This window comes from Mustela erminea, chromosome 19 (genome assembly GCF_009829155.1).
Source record: "Mustela erminea isolate mMusErm1 chromosome 19, mMusErm1.Pri, whole genome shotgun sequence".
NCBI lineage: Eukaryota > Metazoa > Chordata > Mammalia > Carnivora > Mustelidae > Mustela > Mustela erminea.
Window position 1 is genome coordinate 47,783,797 of NC_045632.1, and position 20,744 is coordinate 47,804,540.

The 20,744-nt window shown below is 50.0% G+C and overlaps 1 protein-coding gene and 1 pseudogene across 5 annotated transcripts in view; both read left to right on the forward strand.

The window, feature by feature from the left end:
- The window catches only part of HYDIN (HYDIN axonemal central pair apparatus protein), a 379,729-nt gene that overhangs the window by 286,998 nt on the left and 71,987 nt on the right, over positions 1-20,744 (forward strand). For all 5 annotated transcript variants that reach the window (XM_032326077.1, XM_032326076.1, XM_032326075.1 and 2 more), the window contains 11 exons: positions 650-833; positions 3,193-3,334; positions 5,054-5,213; positions 6,770-7,414; positions 10,467-10,688; positions 12,713-12,921; positions 13,095-13,277; positions 14,409-14,528; positions 17,051-17,210; positions 17,525-17,697; positions 19,062-19,260. In XM_032326077.1, coding sequence (XP_032181968.1) covers positions 650-833; positions 3,193-3,334; positions 5,054-5,213; positions 6,770-7,414; positions 10,467-10,688; positions 12,713-12,921; positions 13,095-13,277; positions 14,409-14,528; positions 17,051-17,210; positions 17,525-17,697; positions 19,062-19,260 — 2,397 coding nt within the window. The remainder of the gene's footprint in view (positions 1-649; positions 834-3,192; positions 3,335-5,053; positions 5,214-6,769; positions 7,415-10,466; positions 10,689-12,712; positions 12,922-13,094; positions 13,278-14,408; positions 14,529-17,050; positions 17,211-17,524; positions 17,698-19,061; positions 19,261-20,744) is intronic.
- On the forward strand, positions 13,288-13,387 carry LOC116580357 (annotated as a pseudogene).

Consider the following 20,744-nt stretch of genomic DNA (forward strand, 5'->3'; position numbering starts at 1 on the left):
AGGACCCTGGGATCATGACCTGAGCCAAAAGCAGAGGCTTTAACCCACTGAGCCACCCAGGTGCCCCAAATGAAATCATTTTTTAAAAAAAACCAAAAAACCCAGCTGTGATCAGCCTCTGCCCAGGGGCGCTCGTGTGTGTAACACATCAGTGCAGCAGAGGGCGCTCTTCCGTGATTCATAGGATGGAGCTCCTTCCCCGCCGCCGGTGTTACTAACACTGGGAAAGCTACGAATGGCACACCTGCTCCTGCGGCCCTTGCTGTCTGTTTTTCGGTTGCGTGGGAATATCTTGCCTTTCCACCTTCCATCCTGCACCCCCGGCACCTTCCCAGACCCTCACTTTCACATTCCGCTTGCTTCCCCCATTTCCATAGCGACAGAATCAACCTTCCACTCTGCAAATACAGATAATGAAGATCCTTCGTGACTGGTAAACTCTTTGGGTGTTTCTCTTGTATTTTCTAACAGCACGTTGAATGTAGCAGGTGGAAGGGTGGCTCCTCGGTGTTTTCCTCGGGGCCACGGTAGGCCTGCTGACCTGGTTGCAGCCCCAGGGAAAGCGCCCGCAGAGGAACGAGCAGCCCTTCTCTGTAGGGAGCTAGGTAACGGCGGCCCTGCTAACCATCTCTACTCACTGCGCTTTCAGCTGAGTGACTGCTTCCGGGCAGTGGTGTTTGACAGCCTCGAGACCCTCTTCGCTCGGAACATGGCCGTGGCTCTCCTCTGCCTTCTGAAGGCCATCGGCTGCCGGGACCACATCTACGTTATCAACATGGCCCAGGATTACACAGCCATGAAGGCCCAGGAGAAAGCCAAAAAGGAGCAAGAAGGTAAAGCCCCATGCCCTCCTCGGCTGTCCCTCTGGCAGAGCCAGGGGCCGTGTGAAATGCTTCCCCACCAGGCTGACCCACCAGGACTATTCCATTCGCCATGTCTCCCCTCCGTCCCGTAAGGCACCTGGCAGACCCAGGTGACCTGTTGAGAGACGACAGGCTGAGGGATGAACCCAGCCGGCTCCTCTCGTAATAGTCACATTCCCCTTTCCCCCGATATTACAGTGTGTCCCTTTATCTCCTCTATAATCACAGCCAGCCCAAGGGGACCCCATCACCGTACGGTCCCAACCTGACTCAGGTGACTCATTAGCTGCTTGCTTTTGCTTACGACAGCTGTGCACTTCTTGCCAAGCTGGAGGTGCTGAGACACCTCACGAGCCGGTTTCTACATCTTAGCAGGCTCTGTCCAGCCGTCACAGCAAACACTTTGTACATCTGAAACGCCTAGGCCTGGCACCTGGGGTTATTTGATCCTCTCAATGGCTCTCTGAAGATCATTGTCCCCCCCTTTACAGATGAGGAAAATGACTCTCGGTTTTGGCTCAGGTCATGATCTCAGGGCCATGGGAGTGAGCCCCGCGTCGGGCTCCGCGCTCAGTGGGAGTCTACTTAAGATTCTCTCTCTTCCTCTCCCTCTGCTCTCTCTCCCCACTCATGCTTGCTCTCTCTCCCTCTCTCAAATAAATAAATAATTCTTTTTTTTTTAAATCACACAGCAAATTAGTAGGGTCTGTGTAATTCTGAAACTTTTGCATTTTCTGTCGCTACAACAGTGGCTTGAAAATTTTTTCAGTGACTGAAAAATAGATATACACACATACAAAGTAAGGTCAGCTTGAGTTCCTGCTGTAGTCAGAAGCAGTCATAACCAATTTTGGTCCCCAGGGGAGCAAGCCACGCGGTCCCTGGGAGGCAGAGTTCTGCTCTGGCCTCAGCACTGGTCACATCACAGCCCTTCCTTACTTGGCCTTACTCTGTCTTCTGGGAAAATCTACACAAATCGTAATGCTTTTCCATTAAGGGAAATAATTACAAACATGAGGTCTCTTAGCTCTTAAACAGAGTTCAAAGACTTCTTCCTTACATTCTCAACCAGAGAAAAATTAGGAAGAATGACCAGGCATCCCCAGCAGTGTTCCAACCTCCAGCTTCCTGGTTTTTCAGAAAGCTCATTTCCAACTTAAAAGAAAATATCTCTTTCATTTTCTCAATTACCTGTGGATTGAAGTTTTTCGCAGTTGCATTATGGGCTCCTCTCCCTTTGAAGATTCCTCTGCCTTTGAAGAAGTCCTGAGACAGCATCCAGTAACAATAGTATTATATTAAAATCTAATTTTTACTGAACGTTTATGAATCTGCCAGGCACTAGCCTAAACGCTTTACAGGATTACTTATTTGATCTCCACCGCAGCCCGGGAAAGAGAAATCATTATTCTTATCTGTTTCTGTCCCTTGGTGAGTGTCAGAGAAAGATCTCCAGACACATCTCTCTGAGCCCAAAGCTCAAACCCCGAGGAACAGAAGGTGGGAAGTTGTGCTGGTGAAGCGTGAAAAAGAGGCCGAGAGCCTTCGTGCTGGGAGCAAGCCTCGCTTTTGGACCTGGAGTCTAAAGGGTGTGGGAGATGGTGCCCCTTTGTCTGCAAATGGCTCTGTCACCCTGAGGACTCTGGTGGCATATGTTCGTCATGGATAAAGTCAGCAGGTGGCCTGTTCCTTCCCTATCGCTGCAGTGGCAACTTACCACAAACCTGGTGACTTCCAACGACTCAGGCTTACTGTCTTGCAGTTCTGGAAGTCAGGAGTCCTAAAAGTGGAGTATCAGCAGGACTCCGTTTCTTTGAAGGCTCCAGGGAGAGAATCCTTTCCCCTGCCTTTTCGAGCTTCCAGAGGCCACCAGCCTTCCTCAGCTCACGGTCCCTACTTCACAGCCTTCTGACCTCTGCTTCCATCATCTCGTTCTCTGACTCTGACCCTCCTGTCTCCCTCTTACAAGGACCTTTGTGGCTATACTGGGCCCACCCAGACAATCTAGGACAGTCTCCCCAGTTCAGGGTCCTTAGCATAACCACACCTGCAAAATCCTCTCTGCCATGCCAGGTCCCAGGTCCCAGTCACCCTTCTGGGGACTGGGGCATCTCTGGAACTGCTATTCCAGATGGGTACCAGGTTTGGAGCCGTGTGAGTGAAGCAAGGCCTGCCAGAGATCAGGCACGCCGCCCCGGCGCCAGCCCCCTTCCCCTGGCACGGACCGCTCTGTAGTCGGTGTAGGCAGGGAGTGAAGCCACCGGGGCACCCCGCAGTCAAGGCTGGGGACTTCCCTCCACTCCCTTTCCTGTCTTTGTTCCCTCCACAGAACGCAAACGCAGGGAGGCACTTGAGAAAGAGAAGGAGCGTCTCCAAAATATTGATGAGGATGAATATGACGCCATGACAGAGGAGGAGAAGACCGTGTTCAATCGAGAGGTTCAGCAGGCCCTCCGCGAGAGGAAGAAGAGGTCAGAATCAGGGCCCAGGCAGGGCGGAAGTGGTTCTCCTGGGAGTAACCCACAGCCTGTCCTGAAGGCTGGGGTCACCTTCCAGGGGAGCAGCCATGACCAAGGGAGACCCCGGAGGATGACCTGCTAAGAGCAGGAAAACACGTTGCCCATCGAGGGTGTTGGTTGCGGCAGCCTTCCTGGGTTTCTCTCATTCTCTCCTTCCTTCTCTCTGGAGGGCGTCTGACTAGGGGGAGGTCATATGACGGAATGGGGGGTACTTCTGGCCCCTGGGCTGTCCTGGGGCTCTCCCTAGTTTCCCTTGACACCTGTCCCCTAGGTCCAGTTCATCAGTCAGCCTCTGTGCTCAGTTGTCCGCAGCTGGTGACCGAGAGGCCGCTCTCTTGACATGAGCTGAATGCTTGTCCCCAGAACTCAGCCATTTCTCCTTCCCCAATCACCATCGTGGCCTTTGGTGATGTCCCCTGAGCTCTGGCTGCCTCTCCCACTTGATCCTCAGCCTGGGCTTTGCCAGAGACCCTGGGCAGGCTCTCAGCCACTCTCTGTGCCCATCGCTGGGGACCACACAGGAATGACTGGATCCGCTCCACACCACCTGGGGCTCAGGAGACTCAAGCTATCTCAGCTACAGGTTAGGCGGAGGATAAATGTCTTATCTGCCTTCAGACCTTCAAACATGCCAGGGAAAGGGGGTGGATTTCTTATCTTCCGTAGAATTCCAAACATTGGAAGGGGCAGACCCAAGATACTTGCCCTTCTATTTAACCGCCTTCTCTCCTCTTCCTCTACTTCCAGATTACTCCCACTGACCCCCAGAGAGCTCTTATGTGCTCTCCACCCCCACAGTGTGCTCTCATTTCTTCATCTGGATGGTCCCTTGTAAAAATGCCTGGTTCTCCAGGGGTATAAAAAGCCTGGCTTTGGGATTCCAAAGGAAGGTCTTTTCTTTCTCGTCCAGGTCATTGCTTTCAGGAATTCACTTCAAGGTGCACTTAGAGAGAGAGAGAAGAGGAATACAGCTTTCAGATCCAGCGCTATGGCCCTAAGCTAGCCATTAGGGACTGCTATTGAAAATACGATCTCTTGTTGTCTGAACATCAGACATGACCGTGTCGGAAGCCGGGCCTCATCTGAATTGCTTATTTATTCATTTTAGCGAAAGAGAGAGAAAGAGAAAGCATGCACAAGGGCAGGGGAAAAGACAGAGGGAGAGGGAGAGAGAGAATCTCCAGCAGACACCCCCCGTGCCCCGCTGCCCTGCTGAGCACGGAGCCTGACACGGGGCTCGACCCAGGGCTCAATTCCACAACTCTGAGACCCTGACCTGAGCTGAAATCAAGAGTAGGACCTTTACCTGACTTCACCCCTCCAGGTGCCCCTGAAAGTCACTTTTTAAAAACTGTTAACATCAAGCTTATTTTTAGCCCTTGCCTTGTTCTCTTATGAAAGAAGATTGGACTAGAAATACAGACTGAGAATTCCTCTTCGTTGAGTTGGAGTTCATCCGTTTTGCGGAGTGACCGCTCCGAGACCCCGCTTTCTTTCCTTCTCCGCCCCCCTTCCTCCTTCCTTCCCATTTACACAGATTTCTTTTGTTCGTTCTTTTTATGCCCAAGAAAACTCTTCCCTGGTCCACCCATCTAGACCCTCACAGGCAGAGGAGGGTCTCGGGGCCGGAGGGACTCTGAACTCTTGTTTTCTCGGCCTGGTTCGATGAAGGGAGCTGGAGCGGCTGGCACGGGAGATGCAGGAGAAGAAGCTGCAGCAGGAGCTTGAGCGGCAAAGGGAAGAAGATGAACTGAAGCGGAAAGTCAAGAAGCCAAAGCAATTACCAGTGAAGGAGGAGCCTCCCGCGAAGAAATCTCAAACCAACCGGCAGGTAGCAACCCTCACTCGCTCCTCAGCAAGAGGCAGAACCGAGGAAGCGGTGACTAGCCCCTCAGGCCAGCACATGTCGCTTCCACAGAACTGACCTGATACCGTTCGGGTCTCGTGGTGGAGCAGAGGTGGGAGGCAAGGGCCGACATTCGCTGAGAGCTGACTGTGGGCCAGGAGCTCGGCCTGCACTTTATTTGGCTCCCCTCGCGCCCTCTGGGGTTCGGAGACGTGAGCCCCACCCCAAGAGAGTTCCGGGAACCCCCCCCCAGTTACATCTGACCACAGTCCTTGTCTTTCCACTGTCCCCCCACAAGTCCCCTAGATGCTGCTGAACAGGCTGCCTTAACGGGGCCTCCAGTCAGCCGCAAAGCCTGGGGAGCCCCTATGTTCAACCAAGAGCTTATCTTGACCCACAGTCTAGGGAGCCACTCTGACGTCAGCTTGGCCTTGCAGACCCGTGGCGCCAGTTGATCCGCCTGCCACGCTTAGCGGTCACGCATCTTACCAACAATGGAGAAAGAGAGGGTTGGGGCCAAGCCCCCTCCCTCCTCAGTGAGCAAACGCTCTAGGAGACAGCTGTGCCGCCACCGACCGGTCCACGCTCTCCAGGCTGTGTTAGAGATCCAGACAGATGTGGAGACGGAGGAGTACAGTGAGGCCAGGGGACAGCCAACCCTGGCCAGGCCTGCCTCCAAGCCCGCCCTTAGGGAGGAAGAGCGCCGTCAGCCGGAACGGGGACTCTGGGCTGTCCTGCCAGCTGTCCTCTTGAGACTCGACTCGACTTTATGTCACCAAAGAATGACCAGAAACCTGTGGAGCCTCCCCAAGGATTTCATCCAGGGGAGAAGAAAATCAGAACCCACAAAGCAAGTTTAAAAAGAGAGAAAGAATCAAGTTGGTTTCTCTTTGCCAGGCTACGTAAATAAATACATTTTTTTTTTAAGATTTTTTCTTTATTTATCTGACAGAGATCACAAGTAGGCAGAGAGGCAGGCAGAGAGAGGAGGAGGAAGCAGGCTCCCTGCAGCGCAGAGAGCCCGATGTGGGGCTCGATCCCAGGACCCTGGGATCATGACCTGAGCCGAAGGCAGAGGCTTAACCCACTGAGCCACCCAGGCGCCCCAAATACATATTTTTTTTAAAGCCTTGGGCACAGCCAAATTCTAAACTTCTGTTTGTTGACAACAAAGGGCCATAGAGAGGATGTTTTATCAAACACCCCCCAGGTGATCCTTAGAGTCCTGATGTAAGGCAGGAGGCACCTGCAATCCTGTGGGGCCTCAGGCAGTTTTTTCTCCCCTAAAGAACTGTTTTAAGCATTTTTAAAAAAGATTTTATTTATTTATTTGACAGAGATCACAAATAGGCAGAGAGGCAGGCGGGGGGTGGGGGGGTGGGTCGTGAGGAAGCAGGTTCCCTGTAGAGCAGAGAGCCCTATGTGGGGCTTGATCCCAGGACCCCAGGGACCATGACCTGAGCCGAAGGCAGAGGCCCCAACCCACTGAGCCACCCAGGCGCCCCATGTTTTAAGCATGTTTTATGTGTTTTGCTTTCTAGATTCTTACTTTTTCCAAACTAGAGGTCAAGACGGATGCACTGGAAAGGAAAACGTCTGTTAGGGAACATTTAAATGAGAAGGATGATCTAAGCAAGAAGAGGAAGAACCAGCTGGGAGACATCCACCTGCTCGGGCTCCCCCTGGTGCAGGAGCAAGAGGACAGTGAAGCGGACCTCCTGAAGGATGCCGACAAGCACCTGGCCCAGAAGTTTAAGACCTACGAGCTGACTCTGAAGGATATTCAGAATATCCTCATGAACTGGGACCGGAAGCAAGGCATCCTGCTGCATCACGCCGGCGCCGAGGACATGACCCACGAGCCCGACGACCAGCGCCAGGTCCCGTCAGGCGGGCGCCGAGGCCGCAAGGACCGAGAGAGGGAGCGCGCGGAGAAGGAGCGGGCGGAGAAGGAGCGCCAGGAACGGGAGAAGGCCGAGAGGGAGCGTCTGGAGAAGCTCCGGGCCCTGGAGGAGCGGAGCGACGGCGGCGGCGGCGGCGGCGGCGAGTGGGAGGGAGGGGAGGAGGACCACCACGAGGGGAGGAAGGACCTGGGTGTGCCGTTCATAACCATCCCCACGCCCGACTTGGAGGGCGTGAGCTGGAGGCAGGCCGTGGAGAGTGACAGGCTTCCCAAAGAGGATCAGGTACAGACTCTTCTCTGGGATGGAGACGTGATCAGTCGGGCAGTGGGTACTGTGCTGACCGCCACTAAAGGGTTCCTTTCTGTACCCCCTTAATTCATCTCTGAGGTCCCCTTGGATAGGAGACAACAGTGGCTAAGAGGACCTTTTTCTAGTTGGTGAAAACACATGGGAATTTCCACAGATCTAAATGACTCCATCTAACCTCATAAAAAACTGCCTATAGAGTTTTGGGGGGTATTTATTTTGTTTTTATTTAAATTCTAGTTAGTTAACGTATACTGTAATGCTGGTTTCAGGAGTCGAATTTAGGGATTCATTCAGTTCCATATGACACCCAGTGCTCATCCCAACAAGTGCCCTCCTCAGTGCCCAGCACCCCTCCAGCCCACCCCCACCCAGCTCCCCCAGCAAGCCTGTTTGCTCTCTATCATCGAGAGTCTCTTATGATTTGCTTCCCTCCCTTTTTTTTCCCTTCCCCTATGTTTATTTGCTTGTTTTTTAAATTCTTCATCTGAGTGAGGTCATATGGTGTTTGCCTTTCTCTGGCTGACTTTTTTTTTTTTTTTAAGTAGGCTCCACACCTGACGTGGGGCTTGAACTCATGACCCTGAGATCAAGAGTCGCACACTCTTAACAACTGAGCCAGCCAGGCATGCCTCTCTGATCAACTTATTTCACTTAACAATACTCTCTAGCTCTATCCACATCACCACAAAGGACAAGATTTCGTTCTTTTTGATAGCTGAGTAATATTCCACTATATATATATACACACATACCACCTCTGCTTTCTCCGCTTATCAGTCATTGGACATCAGAGCTCTTCTCCATAACTGGCTCTTGTTGATGCTGCTGCTATAAACATTGGGGTACAGGTGCCCCTTCAAGTCTGTATTGTAGTGTCAGTTGGATAAATACCTAATAGTGTAAGTGCTGGGTTATAAGGTAGTTCAACTGTTAACTTTTTGAGGAACCTCCATGCTGTTCTCCAGAGTGGCTGCACCAGCTTGCATTCCCACCAACAGTGTAGGAGGGCTCCCCTTTGCCCACATCCTTGCTGACACCTGCTGTTTCCCGTGTTGTTAGTTTTAGCCATTCTGACAGGTGCGAGGTGGCATCTCATTGTGGTTTTGATGTGCATGTCCCTGATAATGAGTGATGTCCAACACCTTCTCATGTGTCTGTTGGCCATCTGTGTGTCTTCTTTGGAGAAATGTCTATTCATGTCTTCTGCCTGTTTCTTAACTGGATTGTTTGCTTTTAGGGGTATTAAATTTAGTAAGTTCTTCATAGATTTTCAGAGTTGCTTTTTAAATATTGACAATACTAGTGTTATCGGCTGGCTAGATAGGTGTACTGTGGAAGCAAGAGTCTCAATTACTTGAAAATCTTCTTCCCACAAGCTTCTTTATAGTGACAGAAATCATACTATCAGATGGCTTTTTGTCCCTAGAAAATATTGCATTGCCAGAAACCCCTGCGTGAGGGTTTGGAGGAGATGGTTTTTATAATATTTTGTCCAGAAATGAGCTTTTTCTGCAAAACACCAGAAAGCAAATATTTCAAGCTGCAAGTCCTACAGTCTCTGTCACAACCACCACCATGTAAATCAACAGACATGACTCCGTCCCTGTACACCTTAATTTACAAAAGCAGGTAACAGGCCAGATCTGACCTGGGGGCCACAGTTTGCTGATTTTTAGTTTAGTTGATCGGAAACTAGGTGCAGCCTTAACAAGGAGAGAACAGAGCTAGGGAGGAAGGTTTGGCAGGTGGGAGTTGATGGGAAAACACAGGTAATTCCTCAAAGGGGCGGATTGGGGTGGGATGAGGCCGCACGTGGAGAGTCTCGCCGCAGAGGCCCGGGTAGGCCGAAGGCTGGAAGATGACTGGGGGACACATGACAACAAGCCACTCGTCTCACAGTTCTGCCTGAGGGGACTCTTGGCCACTCTTCTCCCCAGAAATATGTTTTTTGAAAAAGAACTTCTTCTCATCTTGTTTTATGTTCCAGGACTATAGCCAAGGTTACCTTGTGGCGCCTTCTCGTTGTCCGCACACCCCAAGCGACAGCTTAGACTGTTGGTTACAGTTCTTGACCCCTGGCTCCATTTAATAATTGGTACAAACTACCCATTCCTTTCCCTCACAGACATTCAAACCCTGGGAGTTAACACTGGCTACGCTTAGGCAGGAAAAGCCTTTGGCGGCCGGACCCGCAGGTCAGAAACCCAGGATTCCACACACACAGCTGCCGGCTCGGCCTACGTGCCTGCTTGGTCCACAGAACGGACGCTGTAGCGGGCTGTCCAATTTACCGCTGTGACAGTGACTTATGCGGAGATCGCCTGCTTGGGCTACAGGGTTTCCCTGCTGAGATGGGAGCTGCTGAGAAACGTTCAAGCCGCCCGCTCTGGCGGGTGCCCACTCAGTTGAAACAGCAGAAGTAGAGAATGCTGGAGGAATGCATTTTCTCTTCGGTTTCTTTTCGACTTCTCTCTTCTTTCCCATCCTTTACCCAATTCCCAGAACCCTGACTTGTTTTCTTTGCCAAACTTGACCTGTTCCAACCCTCACTTACTTTCAGCCTCAGAAAGAAAGAACATTTAAAGGTAACAGAAAGATTAACGTGGGACCTGGAGGCAGAGGGACCGACTCTGTACCATTGACATCAGAATCTTGAGAGCTGGCATCTAAACCATACTGAGCGCCTGCTGTGTGCTCAGCCCTAGTGTCTGTCCCAGTGGAGTTTACATCCATTTGCAGAGACAGACACGACAAGGGGACTAAGACCATGATAAGAGAAGGATGGGGGCACGCAGTCCACAGCAAGAGCCCCAGCCTGCTCTGGGGGCACAGGGGTTGAGAAAGACCTGCAGAGCTGTGTCACGGGCCCTTCACCCCCCTTCCCCAACATGTGCCCAGGGCAGAGGCACCTCCCAAGAGTGTTAGGAAGAGGCAGGAGAGCCCAAACCTCCCTGTGCTCACTCAGGGGAGCAGCTGGGGCACCCTGCCCTCTGCCTCAGAAATTAACCATTAGCTTTTCCTTTAGATCCTGGACATCTTGGGTCTGGGTTCCTCGGGACCACCCATCCCACCTCCCGCCTTATTCTCAGTCATCTCCTACCCACTGAAGCGGCTGCCTTTGGCCACAACAGAAATCCTGAAGCATTTCGTGTTTGTGATCTCCCCATCTGAAGAGCTGTCCCTGCTGGAGGAGAAAAGAGAAGGGGAAGCAGAAGCAGAGCTTTTGGGCACTGCGGGCTCTGGGAAGGTAAGGAGCAAGCCAGCCTCTTGTTCTCCTGACTTTGGTAAGACTTCAGTTGGGCAGACAAGGAAGGTCCCCCTCCGCATGGTCAAGAACGGGGTATCATGTTGGGTGTCACATTCACTGACGTGTTTGCCATTAACTCGTCGCGTATCCCAGCTGGGGACCCCACGTGAGCCTCTCTCAAAATGCCTGATTCTCATCTTGCACCCTTTCTGGTCCCCGTGGGATGGTCTAGGGAACTTGCTGAATTGCTCTAAAGCTCATTTGGGAGAAATAATAAGCAAAAGCAGCGTCGTCTCTCTCTCTCTCTCTCTTTTTTTCCAAAAGCAGCTCTCTTTAAAAAAGATATTAGAATGTATTGGGAGGGAAGACAATAATCAGTAGGGGCACCTGGGTGGCTCGGTGGGTTAAAGCCTCTGCCTTCAGCTCAGGTCATGATCCCAGGGTCCTGGGATCGAGCCCCACATTGGGCTCTCTGCTCAGCAGGGAGCCTGCTTCCTCCTCTCTCTCTGCCTGCCTCTCTGCCTACTTGTGATCTCTGCCTGTCAAATAAATAAATAAAATCTTAAAAAAAAATAAGAATAGACACAAGTTAAGGGAACACACAACACTAAGAAAAGAACAGATTTTCAAAGAAGTTATGAGCATGAGATTGGATATTGTGGTAAACTCACTTTTTATCTCTTTGCCTGACACAATAGAGTAAAATTAATTCCAGCTAGATCAAAACTATGAGTAACTGAAATGAAATCACATGTAAGTAGAAGAAAATAGGTATGTAATTAATAGAATAAATCACAAAGGAAAATAGGTTTGACCAATAATATGCAGAAGGTATGTCTATTAAAAGCTGGAGAAGGGTTATTTATTCCCAGAGAAATATGGTAGCCCCAGATTTGAATCTCTCCACCCAGCTTCCTACAAACCAAGCACATCAGCAAAGAATAATAAAATCACCGGTAGGAAATAAAATCACCAGTAGGCCCCGCCTCAGCCTTAATTTGGTGAAGAGATTGCCTCAAACTTCTATTTAAAAATAAATGGGGAATTATCATCTGAGATCAGCAGCATGAATGGACATGCCCTACTACAAAAAAGTCCAAATAAAAAAGAAAATGGAAAAAATTGCCCACATTGGAGGTGATGATGACACCCACTTCTTTCCTTAAAATTAGCCATTAACAGAAAAGGGTTAAGCATTCTTGAACTTAACCATTCTAGGAGGAACTCTAATTCATCCCCAGTTGGCAAAGGAAAGCTCTTCATTCTAGAAGAATGGCAACCAAAACTATAGAAAGAATAGTAAAATTAGAAATGAAGTAATCAATTAAGGAGCACCAACTGATCTAAAAAGCAGTACTTTGTTGGGAAACAAGGTACTACAAGCCAGAACATTATCCCACAAGGGGCTAGCTGGCAGCAAAGGGAAACACCCACATTATGGAGGCCAGGTCTGGCGGGTGCCATTCCAGGGTGAATACAGTGCATCGGTAATCATGGGTTGAGGTGGCTTTTTTTTTTGGTCCCTTGTTGGGATGGTGTGTGACATATACAGCACCTTCTCTGAATCTCATCAAACTTTATGCCTAATTTCCAGTTTACAGAAAATACAGGGAATGAAGGAAGAAGCGAAATGACGCTCGAGGAATAGTCAGAAAATTTCAGAGTCTGGCATATTCTATGGGAATACAGATCTGGTCTGCCCACAAGTCAGTGTGATTGGGGGGGGGGGGGCGAGGGGTCTGGAGTAAAAGGTACTAAAAACATACCCCAACAAAACGCAGTGCAGGAAACCTCTCCCTGCAGCTTGAAGCTTTCTCTGGGCTTCGGCCTCCTCTTCAGGGAATGGGGAGCCCAGGAAAGCACCAGCTCTCCTCCTCTTCTCCACTGGGGAAGTGGGCTAGGCCCTCCTCTCTGCCCGCGGCAGCTGCCAGCATCCTGAACACGCAGCACACACGTATTCGAGGCGTCTCTGTCTTCTGTGTATGTCAATGAGTACTTAAGCTTTGTGTTTGTGTTTAATTAAGACCCAGGAGGAGCAGACCACCTCCTCTAAGGGGAGCAGACAGAAACCAAAAGAGAAAGCAGACCAGGCCCGAGACACTCAGAAGGACAAACGTCGCATGGCCATCAACAGGAAGGGCCTCTCTGCGGGAACAGCTGGAGCCATTGCCCCCTTGTCAGACATGGACCAGAACAACTTCGCTGGGCAGTTCTCCCAGGAGAAATTCATCAGGTGGGCCTCTGAGTCACCCAGACAAGGGAATGCTAGAGCCCCGAATAGAAGGCGTGCCTGTCCTGCCAGCGGGCCCTCCGGATGGCCAGGACTTCTTCCAGGCAGCAGCCCTGTCTGCTCTCAGAGGCCCAAAGGAAGGCTTCTCTCTTTAAAAGGTCTGTGGTCGTTTGCAGGCTGAATCATTTCCGGTGGATCGTGCCAGCCAACGGTGAGGTGACGCTGCGAATACACTTCTCTTCCAACGATCTCGGGAACTTCGACCAGACGTTCAACTTCGAGATCCTTGGAACCCGCCGCCAGTACCAGCTCTATTGCCGAGGTGTCTGCTGTTACCCCTACATTTGCCAAGACCCGAAGTAAGTGTATTTTACCTTAAAAGAGAAAGTTGGTCGAACTGGAACGATACATAGAAGCAAGGCCCTTGCACAAGGACAACACGCAGATTTATGAAGCGTCCCATATATGTGCCCACCGAGACCACAGGCTGCCGGGGCTGGACTGTGGGTATATCCAAGAAGGCATAACTCAGTAGGCCTTGCCTATTAATAAACAGTATCTACACCTAAAAGAGAAAGAGAGAGAGAGAGAGTTAAAAAATATTGAATAAATAAATGAGTGAGTCGACAAACATTTTCTTTTGGCCCCATGGCGCTTTAAGCAAGGTAGCTCTTACTGCTAACATGGAACTGCGGCAGCACCCAGGCCCTCTGGTCGTATGGGGCTTCGGTGTCTTGGACATCCACGAAGCCACAGGAATGGCATGGACCATCAGAGTGAGCTACAGAGAATGTTCATAGGTGCAAAGGCCAGGGAAGCGTCGTCCTCTGGCCAGTTAGTTTGCTTATTGGACAATGAGGCAAACTTAAGCAGGTTTTATGTGTACTCTCGGATTTTTTTTTTTTTTGTCCTATAATATCACTAAAGGTGTGACTCTCCATGGGGGGACATTTTTCTGAGCTACCAAACACCACCGTACCCCTTATCCACAACATAAAGTCACCCAGCTGGGCAAGCTAGTGGGACAAATCCTCCAGGGCTGAGGCCTTTTATAGCTTATCCATAAATAAGCTTAAATATAGCTTATCGACCAAGAGGAGCTTTTTTGCTGTTCTTACCAGGGCCCACACTGAACAAGGAACTCTGAAGCTGGTTAATGTCCACCAGAACTAGTTTTCCATGGAGATTTTCAGTTTTTCTGGTTGAGCGCACTGGCATGGGAAATCTATCTCAGTCTACCATCAGCCACTCATTATGAAAGACACCTGGGAATTTTTTCCTCAAGTTCAAGCTCTCATCCCTGGGGATGGTGGAAGGGAGGGAGAAGGAATAAGGGGTCAACTAAGGTCCTCAGATTAAGAATCATTCTGTCTCCAGATACCTGAACCCTTTGCTGAACAAAGGAGTGTTGGGTTCAGGTCACTATCAAATGGGGGCATTGAACTTGCACTCAGACAGCCTCTCCTCCTCTTTTCCTCCCCTGTGTTCAGAGTGGTATTTCCTCAGCGAAAGCCAGACATGAAGCAAAACGAGGTCATCTTTAAGAAGTATATTATGAGCACGGAGAGGTTTTACTTCGGGCCACTGCTTTGCGGAAAATCAAGAGATAAGTACGTGTTCCATTATTTCAAGGCAAATTTCAGACATCCCATTGGACTCACGAATGGTACATGCCAGGGTGCTCTGTGGACATAGCGTTTACTATTGCTGCCTCGGTTAGCTCTGAACCACAGGAGAACCGGGTTCTTGTACCCCAAGTTTCTGCTAAGCCACCCAGATGAATGTGGGTGCCATCTTCCCAGATGGAAAAGCCTGGAGACGGATGAGGTTTTAGTGGGGAAAGAGTAGGACCAAGCGTCTACTTTGGGATATGTTGTTTGAGATGCTTAGGAGATATAGCTAGTAGCCACACACACCAAGGAATAAGCTCTGCGGTCTGGTTCTCAGGGGACCTCCATGCGGTTCAACAACAGAGAGGTCCCAGGAGTCTAAGCAAAGGTCCTTTTGGGGATTTCTGAGGATGAAGCCCGAGCAAAGTGAGTTGAGGAATCAGTGGGAGGTGAGAGAATGGAGACCGAGTGTAAAGGTCGTTCTCTGGAAATCTTGGCCCTGAAGAGAAGTGCAGGCAGCCAAGGACAAGAGGGGACATGGGATCCAGGGACACTGCTCACACACTGCGGTTCTTACGCTGTTTGGATGCCAAGGGGACACAGGGAGGAGGAGGTAGGCATTTCCAGAGGAAGTAAGGGCCATTGGAGGTACAGCTCCCTGAGACCACACAAACGGGGTACAGAGATGCTGTTCCTGCCAGGAAGAGGGTACACCACTGCCCACTAGGGGGAGTGAAGGCGACGGCTTCGGGTGCAGATGTGGTTGGGCCTGGGAGAAGGTTCCCATGCTACGGTCTGTTTTCTCCATAACACATGTTGTGAGGTCAACCCTAGCAGGAAGGGAAGCGGAGGGAAGATAGAAATGTTGAGAAAATAGAGAGCAGATGAAACAGTTTTTGTGGAAAGTTGGAGAGGTAGAATAGTAAAGAAACAGAAGAAGGTTGTCGGGCAGAATTGGGGCCCTGGGTGAGGTTGGCGGTCACAGGTTTTTAGAGATACCAGTTTTTTCGGGTATGTACAAACTTCTCACTGTGTAGGCAGGGAGGCGTGACCAGAACTGGACCCAGCTCTAAGCACGTCTTAATTCAGTCTGGCATTTATTATGGTGATTAGAGTTTGTGTTCTTGCTGACTTGGTAGAACAAACAAAGCCTCTTTGTTCTCCAGCCTCTTAATAACTGGAGTTTGGTTCCTGAGAGGCTGGACCAGAAAGCCAAGACGCACAGGGTTGACTGATGCTGGAGAGGATCTGCCTCTAGAAGGGGCCCTGTAGAAGGGCTTCGGAGAGAGAAGAAGGGGGCTCCCGTTAACGAACATGATGGACACTGCAGTCCAGGGTCAAGAGTCAGGAAAATCCCTGCTATTCAGAGAGACATGGGTCCTGGCAGCCCTGGAACCCACCAGAACTTGGGGCCAGACTGCACTGGCCTAGGAGGAGAGGGATTACAGTGGCCCAAAAAACAAGACCCAGTACAACCGGGTGTTACCTGTTTTCTCAAACCCTGCTGAGCCTCAGTGTTCTCATCTGCAAAATGGGAAAATAAAAGCAGCCGTCCACAGATTTGTGAAACTGAACTGGATAATCAGGACTTAGCACATGGGATTTAGCACAGTAAAGGCCACCACCCCTTTGGCAGCGCCACAGAGAGCACTCTGCACTCTGCCTCTCTGACCCTGAGTTGCTCTCTACCGTTTACTGTCCTTCCTTCCTCCATCACTGCATATCCAAAAAGCTTTTCAGACTGTCCCTGGGCTGTGCATCTTCACCAGCATTCCTTGTACTTTCTGTGGTTCCTTTTTATTAACCATTAACCGAGCAGCTTCTAATGCCCACAGTGCTCACCTCTGTGGCTCTTTCCCCAAGTCACAAGGGAACAGAAACAGCCTTGCAACAGTGAACCACGCCAAACGAATCCATGTCAAAACAGCAATGTCTTGTACAGGTCTAGGAGAAGGAGGTCAATGTGATCATCTCTAAGGCAGGTGGGAAAGAACAAACTGCTCTCAAGATTATATGTCCTGGGAAGGGTAGATCCTCACGTTTCTCAGAATTCTTTGCAATAATGGAGCACCTGGCTGGCTCTGTTGATAGAGCCTGCGACTCTTGATCTTAGGGTCGTGAGTTCGAGCCCCATGTTGGGTATAGAGATTACTTAAGTAAATAAATAAACTTTTTTTTAAAAAAAGAATACTTTGCAATAATAGCTACCATCTGGGGGCATTTGATATCTGTAGCTGTCCTGAAGAGCATTAGGTACACCATTGCGTGTTAATACTCATAAGAATCCTAAGAAGTATTATCATCCCATCTTAGAGATGAGGAGACCAAGGCTTGGCAGGGGTGGGGGAGGGGGAGGTCAAGTCCAGCTGCAAGTCTTCACAACTGTGAAGCTTAGCTGCCAGGCTGCTGTCTCAGTGCACCACATTACCCTCTGGCACTGCCGTACACCCCACAGTCTCCTTTGCCACCTGAACTCCCAGTCCATCCTTAAATCCACATCCCTAATCTTTGTTCACTTCCAGGTACAAGTCCTCCTTGTTCCCAGGCAACACAGAGACGCTGACCATCCTGAACAGTTCCCCAATGGTCGTGGAGGCATTCTTCTGTTTTCAGAATGATGTCAAAGCAAACACCTACTTCCTGGAGCCCATCAACATGACTCTGAAACCCAATGAGAAGCAGGTACAGCCACACGGAAACAAGTCCACCAGGGCAAGTCTTTCCTGGGAAATTGGAGGCCGCGGCATTCTTAGCATCAATGTACTGTTGTTGTTGTTTTTTAAAGATTTTATTTATTCATTTGACAGAGAGAGATCACAAGTAGGCAGAGAGGCAGGCAGAGAGAGAGAGAGGAGGAAGCAGGCTCCCCGCTGAGCAGAGAGTCCGATGTGGGGCTCGATCCCAGGACCCTGGGATCACGACCTGAGCTAAAGGCAGAGGCTTAACCCACTGAGCCACCCAGGCGCCCCAATGTACTGTTTTGATGCTTCCTTTAGATGCTGAATATATGGGCCTACCCTACCGCGGTCGGTGTCTTTGATGACTGCATTGTCTGCTGCATCAAGGAGAACCCAGAGCCAGCTGTCTTCAAGTTAACCTGCCATGGAGTCCGCCCAGAACTTGAACTGGACTCCAAACAATTGCATTTTGACCGGCTCTTGTTGCACAGGTCAGAGTTCTGGATGATGCCAGGACTGTGATGGGATTTAAAGAACACTTAGTTCTAGGGTGGCCAACTCGTCCCAATTTTCTCAGCCCTCTCCTTGTTTTAGCACTGAAAATCCTGCATCTGGGGAAACTTCTGGTCCTGTACAAACCAAGACGTTTTGCCCATGGGGTCCAGGGCCAACCACCCCCCAAAATTAACTGCCAAAATGTGTGCATATTTGCATTTTTCTCAGAAGGAATCACTTTTTCCAAATTCTCTAAGCAGTCCATTGCCCTCAAAGGTTAAGAATCTTTGCTTTAGAAGTTAAAGCACAAGTAAGTGAAACCACATAATTGTCTTTCTCTGCTTAACTTACTTCACTCAGCATAATCTCCGCCAGTCCCATTCATATTGATGGATGGGTACCATCCATACCAAAAGTTGGGTATTCATCCTTTCTGATGGCTGAGTAATATTCCATAGTATATATGGACCACATCTTCTTTATCCATTTTCTATTGAAGGGCATCTCAGCTCTTTCTACAGTTTGACGATTGTGGACATTGCTGCTATGAACACTGGGGTACATATGGCCCTTCTTTTCACTACATCTGTATCTTTGGGGTAAATATCCCAGTAGTGCAATTGCCAGGTCATAGAGTAGCTCTATTTTTAATTTTTTGAGGAATCTCCACGCTGTTTTTCAAAGTGGCTACCCAGCTTGCATTCCGACCAACAGTGTAAGAGGGTTCCCCTTTTTCCACTTACTTGTGGAACATAAGGAATAACATGGAGGACATTAAGAGAAGGAAAGGAAAAGTAAATTGAGGGAAATCAGAGGGGGAGACGAGCCATGAGAGACTGTGGACTCTGAGAAACAGGGTTTTAGAGAGGAGGCGGGTGGGGGCATGGGTGAGCCCGGTGACGGGTGTTAAGGAGGGCACGTATTGCATGGCCCACTGGGTGTTTTATGTAAACAATGAATCTTGGAACAGTGCATCAAAAACTAATGCTGTATTTTATGGTGACTAACATAACGCAACAACAACAACAAAAAAAATAGATTCTCCTGGAAAAGGAAGGAGGGAAGGAAGGAAAGAAGGAAGAAATTGAAGCACAGAGAACACTAGACAAAAACTAGAACTTAACATTTTTATCCACTGGCATTATATTATTCTAAATAGAGAATGTTTATTTCTGGGACTACTAGAACAGACGATAATATGTATCCTGCATTCCTTCATCGCCACGGCAAGGCCCTGTCCCCTGGTGAACTCCAGTTAGTGAGCTAAGCAATGACGAAAGTAACCAGAAGGGCATTTTTGGACCTGCCTGAATAAATCAGAACCATTTGAGATAGACAAAACTCCTTTTGGTCTCTGCAGGAAAGAATGCAAGGTGGTTCTTCTCCGCAACGTCACACCCCTGCCGGTGGCCTGGCGGATCACCAGCCTGGATCACCTGGGCGATGACTTCGCCGTGTCCACTATGCAGGGGACCATCCCCAGCAAGGCAGAGTACAGCCTGCAGGTGTACTTCCAGCCCTCCAAGCCTGTCAACATCAAGAAGATGATCCGGTTGGAGGTGAGGTGCCGCACATCTCCAGACTTGGCCATGAGAATGTGTACATCCTGGGTTCTCTGATAAGCACATGCTCACACACACGCTCACACACACACACACACGGAGCCACGTCTCTGTGTTACATGTTCCTTACCGATCCCTGTTTGACAACCACTGACCCACAGTGTCTTGCTCTGCACCCAACTGAAAGCTCTGTGGAGACAGTCTTGTTCATGGCTGATTGCCCGCTGCACAAACAGCGCGCTCACTCCCCTCAGACAGAGGGAGGGAGAGAGGGCATGATGTTACTATCCCAAAGTAAGCCTGAGACTCCCAATTCCTCGCTCCGAAACCCTGTCACGGCTCAGACCAGCCGCCTGTCTCAGTACCATCACCTTTCTCCCAGGTGCTCCCAGCAGACACCCAGGAACCATCCTGGAGTCCCTCCTTCCCCTGACAGCCTGCCCTCCAGTTTCCTCCCAGCCTAGCTCCCTCCCACCCACTCCTCCGCCCACACTGCCGCCGCCCTCTCCCAGGCCGCCCATGGCACGTCTCTTGCCTGTATTTGGGCCCGATTCCCGCTGCGGGTCAGTCAGCTCAAGCCCCTTTCTTCCCCGCAGCAACCTTCTGGCTCCTGCCGCAGTGAAGACCGAGCCCAGGGTCTCCACGGGCTTCTCAGGCCCTTCCTGCCTAGAGAAGCTTTCACACCTCAGCTCTGTCACGTGGTCTCTTGGCTTTTTCCTGCCTCAGGCCCTTGGCCTTGCCACAACCCTGCCAAGAATGTTACCCCTAGGCTCTGTGGCTCTACTAAACAACACTGCTCCAACTGGGTTTCGCTAATCACCCCACACCCCTTATGTGGGGTCCCTCACCCTCGCCTTTTGTCCTCCAGAGCGCCTCCCCCTGGTGGATGTCCTGTTTTCTTTCTTTCCTTTCTCTTGTGAACTCCATCAGGACAAGGTCTCCCCCGACTTGCTTCTATCTGTTTTCATTCCCGAGAGCTGATGTAACAAATGCCCACAAACCATCACAAACTAAGTGGCTTTAAACAACACACATTTATTCTCTTACAATTCTGGAAGCCAAAAAAGTGAAATTGAGGTATCTGCAGGGTCACATTCCCTCTGAAGCCTCTAGGGAAAAACCCTTCCTCGCCTTTTCCAGCTCCTGGTGGCTCCAGGTCTTGGGCTCGTGGCTGTGTCACTCCAACCTCTGCCTCTTGTCTTCACATGGCCTTCTTTGCCTGTGTCCTCTCCTCTTCTGTCTTTTGTAAAGACATTTGTCATTGGGTTTAGGGCCCACCAGATAAACCAGGAGGATCTCACCTTGAGATCTTTAATTTAATTACATCTGCAAAGACTTTTTCCAAATAAAGTCACATTCATGGGTTCTAGGGGTTAAGACATGGCCACCATTCAGTCTGCTGCCCCATCAGATCCCCAACGTCTAGCACAGGCCTGAACGTAGAAGTTACTCAGGAAAATCTGTAAGATGAATGAACGAAC